This window comes from Tetrao urogallus (genome assembly GCF_951394365.1).
Source record: "Tetrao urogallus genome assembly, chromosome: 24".
Lineage (NCBI taxonomy): Eukaryota > Metazoa > Chordata > Aves > Galliformes > Phasianidae > Tetrao > Tetrao urogallus.
This window is the reverse complement of record NC_136837.1, coordinates 1122008-1127432: the sequence shown is the minus strand read 5'-3', so window position 1 is coordinate 1127432 and position 5425 is coordinate 1122008. Positions and strand designations below refer to the sequence as shown.

General features: G+C 62.3%; 2 protein-coding genes across 2 annotated transcripts; one reads left to right on the top strand and one right to left on the bottom strand.

Moving 5' to 3' along the window:
* Positions 1–311: 311 nt before the first annotated feature.
* Positions 312–1572, top strand: SMIM29 (small integral membrane protein 29; the record flags this gene model as incomplete). The annotated part of the gene is made up of 4 exons (XM_079546438.1): positions 312–422; positions 1180–1205; positions 1284–1389; positions 1531–1572. The coding sequence occupies 4 exons, from the start codon at positions 312–314 to the stop codon at positions 1570–1572; spliced, it is 285 nt and encodes a 94-aa protein (XP_079402564.1).
* A 1232-nt stretch (positions 1573–2804) lies between these two features.
* On the bottom strand, positions 2805–4572 carry HMGA1 (high mobility group AT-hook 1; the record flags this gene model as incomplete). Its single annotated transcript, XM_079546246.1, has 4 exons — positions 2805–2861; positions 3302–3352; positions 3722–3802; positions 4471–4572. The coding sequence occupies 4 exons, from the start codon at positions 4570–4572 to the stop codon at positions 2805–2807; spliced, it is 291 nt and encodes a 96-aa protein (XP_079402372.1).
* Between the last annotated feature and the right edge of the window lie 853 nt (positions 4573–5425).

Genomic DNA, 5425 nt, shown 5'->3' with positions numbered 1-5425 from the left:
GCGGGGAGGGCTGCGATGCGGGGTGGCGGTGCGTGGCCGGATTTCTTTGGGGGGGAGCGGCACAGCAGCCCCTGGGTGCTCACCCCCCCCCTCCCCCATCCCCGGCCCGTTCTTACCGTAGGGAGGGCGGACGGGGTGACGGCAACCCACCCGTGTCTCTTCCTGGTGCGTCCTCGTGGCTGAGCGCTGCGTAGCCCCCCCCCCCCGCCCCCACCCCCGGCGCACCCCCCGCCGTCATTACCGGGGCCGCCTCGTTCCCTCGTGCCACCCGTCCCCATGCCGGGAGCAGCCGCCACCGCACCGCCGCAGCCATGAGCAACGCGACGGCTCCCAGCGCTCCCGGCGCTGCGGGCGATTCGTTGGTGGGCTCCGTGCTCGGCCCCTTCGTGCTGCTCACGCTGCTGGGCGCCGTCCTGGCTGCGGTGAGTGCCGGCAGACCCCAACCCCAGCCCCGGCTCCGTCCCTGTCCCTCATCTCCCCAACCTCATCCCTTTCCCCATCCCCAGTCTCATCCTCAACCCCATTCCTAGCTCCATCCCCAAGTTTAAGTCCGTCCCCTTCCCCAACTTCATCTCCATCCCCAATTCCAACCCTGTCCCCACCCCCATCTGTAACCCCAGCCCTGTCCCAGTTCTCAGCCCTCTCCTGCTCTTCAGCCCCAACCCTGTTCCCATCCCCAGGCCCAGCCCTGTCCCAGTTCTCAGCCCTCTCCTACTCTTCAGCCCCAATCCTGTTCCCATCCCCAGGCCCAGCCCTGTCCTAATTCTCAACTCTAACCTGTCCTCAATCTCATCTCCAATCTCAGCACCATCCCTGTCACCATCCTCGATCCCAACTCTTCCCATCCTCAGTGCCATCCCCAACCCCATCATCCCCACCCTTAACGCTCTCCCATCCTCAGTGCCAATCCTGTTCCCATCCCTAATCTCATCTCCAATCTCACCACTGTCCCTGTCCCCATTCTCAACACTCTCCCGGTCCTCAACCACAATTCTGTCCCCATCCACAACCCCAGCCCCAACCTTATCCCCAATCTTATCTCCATTCTCAACCCCAATCCCACCCCCAACCCCAACTCTGCCCCCATCCTCAACTCCATCCCCAATTCCAACCCATCCCCCAACCCCCTCCCATCCCCATCCCCACATCCCCCTCACACCCATCCTGCTCTCCACACAGGTGATGTACGTCCAGAAGAAGCGAAGGTGAGTGACTGGGGGACCCCCATCCCATAAACCCCCGGTTCTGCACCCCATCCCTGCTCAGCCCCATCCCCACCCCAGGTCGGAGCGCCTGCGGCACCGCCTGCTGCCCATGTACAGCTATGACCCTGCTGAGGAGCTGCAGGAGTCGGAGCACGAGCTGCTGGTGGAGGCGGAGGAGCACCAGGTGAGTTTTAGGGCTGTGAGCTTTGTTTTGGGGTGGCAGGCCGCGTTTTGGGGCCATGACCTGCATTTTGGGGTTGGGGGCTGTATTCTGGGGCCACCGGCTGCACTGTGGTGGCTCAAGGCTCTCCATCCCTCCCTGCAGATGGGTCCCACCTGGGGCTCCCGTGGGGGCTGGAGGGCTTGAGGCTGCCCTGGAGCAGGACTGGAACCCACAGCTCCCCCCAGCAGTGGCAGCACAGCACCGGGAGCAGCGCCAGCATCCCCACGAGCACGGATGGTAACGGGGCACCTGCCACCTTCCTGCACATTTTTCTGCTGCTTTTTCTTGAAACCACCCTAAAAAAATGCACTGAGGATGGGGTGGGGAAATGCACTGGGGCTGTGAGACAGATGCAGCCCCACGAAGCACCCATGGGCTCCTATTGGCCCTGTATGGTGTTTGCGGGGTCAGGACACCCCAAGTTCCTTTAGGGGGGGGACAAATAAACGTTTCTCTGTAACAACAATAGCAGTGGTGATGGGCAGGCCCCACACGGGGCTCAACCCCAGACCCCATAGGAGGCTCAATCCCAGAGCAGAGCATCAATGTTTTATTCCATAAAACGTTTTATTCAAGTAACTGCAAATAGGAAACCAGACGGTTGTTAACAGTGGAACAAAAAAATAAACAGTAATAAATCCCCCCTTATTTCCCCACACTGGCAGCACCCTGAACCCGACACCGAACCCCCCCTGGCCCCACTGCAGCCGTGGGGGTGGCACAGGGGGACCCCCAGTGTCCCCATGCCCCCACCCAGGAGCAGCAGTGACTGAACCTTGAAAGTTAACAGTAGAAAAAAAAAATAATGAACAAACGGCTGAACTGGGGAGAATCCACCCCACTGCAACCCCCAGCAATGCAACCCCCCCAAAAAAGAGAAAGATGATGATGACCCCAAGCAAAGGATGCCCGGCTGCCCCACACCGGCACAGCAGTGCTCCGTGAGCCAAGAGTGGAACTTAAATATCCAGAGGTAGTTGTGAATGAGAGGACAACCAAAAAAGGATTAAAAAAAAAAAAAACAAAAAAACAACCCAAAACAAAACACAATAATATATATATATATAAAAATAATAAAATAAAAATTAACCAGAACCGATGGGGAAAGGGGTCACCCCGAACCGGGCACTGCAGGGATGCAGCGAGGGGGAGTGGGGCTGCCCCACTGTGCTGGGGGAGCGGGGTGGGGGTCCCCCCCCATAGGGCTGTGGGGCTGAGCCCTGCGTTCCAGTGCTGCTGTTGTTGGGGGGTGAGGAAGGAGCGGGGCAGGAGGAGGAGGAGGAGGAGGAAGCCGGGTGCTGCCGGGGGGGGCTGTGCCCCGTCCATCTCCCTCAGTCCTGGGGGGTGATGATGAGGTAGCGGCGGTTCAGGAGGGGTCACTGCTCCTCCTCAGATGACTCCTGGGAAATGTTCACCTCCTCCTCGTCCTGCTGCTGCAAAGCAAAGGAGAAACGTGGCGGGGGAGGAGAAACCGAGTGGGGAAACTGAGGCACGAGTCACCACGCAGGGTTCTGCCCCTCCGTGCGGCTCTGCATGGAGCCCCGCGGAGCTGCTCCTGCTTCGACCCCGCGGTGTGCAGCACAGCACAGCACAGCACAGCACAGCACAGCCCTGTGTGCGCGGCCCAGTGCCCACAGCTGCGCCCCATGGGGGGGTCGGAGGGGGGCACACGGCGCTGACTCAGCGCTGAGTGTGAGCCATGACTCAGCGCTTCCCACGCTTCCTCCCGCTCCATTCATAAAAACGTTCTGCCAGCGCTGCATCCCCATCGCGATGGGGTCACTGCCACCACTTGGGGGGGGGGGACGGGGGGACACAATGACAAAAAGCCCCACGGCTGGGAGGGCTGGGGAAAAGGGCAAGGGGCACTCACCGGTTTTTTGGGTCGGCCTCGAGGTTTCATCCCTGGTGCGACTGAGGATTTCTGAGCGTTCCAGGGGGGGGGAAAAACAAAAACTGAGGTCAGGATGGTGCACCCTCACCACCCCCCCTTCCCCCACCACCTCTGGACCTCCCTCCCATCCCTCTGCTGCCAAATCCCATCACCCCAATGGCCACGGCCCCGGCCCGTGACTCACACAGCAGTGCAGGATGTGAGCTGCATGTTTTGAAGGCAGGTTGCAGGGTGCGTGCATGCAGGACACCCCGCAGCCCAGCCCTTCCTCCCCACCCCCTCTTTGGGATGCAGCTGCCATGGCTGGGGGGAAGGGCGGGGGGGGGGGGGAGGTTGTAGGAATGGGGGATCAGCCCAGAAATGCCACTAATTGAGCTCTAATTGCACCCAGCCACCTACCCTGCCTTTGGAGCTGGCCTTGTTCTTGCTGCCCTTCGGCCGGCCGCGGGGTCTCTTGGGGGTGGGCGCTTCGCTGGGATCCTGGGAGGGAGGGAGGGGGTAAAAAGCATTGAGGGGGGGCACTGCAGACGGGGTCGGTGCCCCTGGGATGCAGCAGCACTGCGAGCACTGCAATGGGCTCAGCGCTGCTTTGGGGCAGAGCGCTGCCGTCCTTCAGTGACCCCCCCTCCCCTCAGTGTTAATCTCCTAGCTTAACTCCAGCTCCTTTCTCAATCCTCTGCTCAACCCCCCCCCAGTTTGCCATTGGGAAACCCCAAACCTGGCCAGCAAAGAGCTGGGAATTGGCAAACATTGCCTTCATGGGGGGAGGGGGGAGGGGAGGGGCTGTGCACAAAGCGTTGTGGGAGGGCTGTGACAACCACAAAGCCCCCCCCCCTCCACCCCTCACCCGCCAGCATCTGATCCCTCTGAGCAGCTTGTGCTAATAGGGCTTTAATTAGCCGGGCTGCAGAGGCAGCTCTAGGGGAGGAGCTGCGGGAGAACCCAGAGCCTTACATGGGGCTGGGGGGGGGGGGCTCGGGTGCAGGGATTTGGGGTGCAGGGCAGTTTGGGGGTGCTGCATCACCACGCTCCAGGTTGAGGCTGCACCTTGAGCACCCCCCTTCCCCCCCAACTCCATCCCCGTGTGCCAACGTGCCCCCCTCCCCAGCAGCAATGTGACCCTTTCCCCCCCCCTCCTTTCCCCATACCTCCGGTTTCTTCCTGGGCCGCCCCCGTCCCCTCTTCTCTGCCGCATCTTTCTCCCCTTTGGAGGCCAGCGGCGGGCTGGGCTTGGCGCCGGCGTCGCTCATCCTTCCCTGCGGCTGCGGTGAGGAGGAGCGGGGAGAAAAAAAAAGGGGAGGAAGGTCGGTCAGCTCTCGGCCCCACAGCGGGAGGGAGAGGAGGAGAGAGGGAAGGAGGGAGGGGGGAGGGCGGTGGGGGCCGCGGAAGTGACTCAACAGGGCCGAGGGGGACGAGTGGAGCATCCCTGGGGTCAGCGCGGCCGTGGTGGGGAGGGGAAGGGGAACCCCTGCTGTGGGGTGGGAGGGAGGTGATGGAGAGGCATTGGGGGGGGGGGGGGGGGGTGGAAGGGAGGTGATGGTGAGGGATGGGGGGAAGGGGTGGGGGGAAGGTGATGGTGAGGGATGGGGGGGGAAAGGTGACGCCTAGGGATGAGGTGCTGCATTTTGGAGCTGCGCTGTGCCCCGTAGCGTTACGTGCAGCTCCAAGCCCTGCTGAGGGCTCTGCCAGATCCCTGCACGTGCTGGCAGGATGGGAACTGGGAGAAGCCCCCCCTCCTCTCTTACCCCCCCTCCAATGTTGCTTTGTAACCCCCCAGCCCACCAGTGCAGCTGCACGGTGCCACCGTCCCCAACACAGCATCCGATGCCCCTTCATCCCACCCGGCACCTCCCCACTGCACACAGAACCCATAGGGCACTGGGGGGGTGGGGGCACAGCAGCCCCTCGGCCCCCATCAGCCCTCATGCAGGGGATGAAGCCACGAAGCTGTGGGGATGGAGCATGGAGGGCTCCTGGTGTTGCTGTCCTGGGGGTCCCACAGCCTTTTGGGGAGCCCGACCCACAGCTGAGCATCGGTTCCTCTTCCACCCGCGTGGGCTGAGCAGCTCCAGATTTCATCTGGAGTCCTTCAGATCCCACACA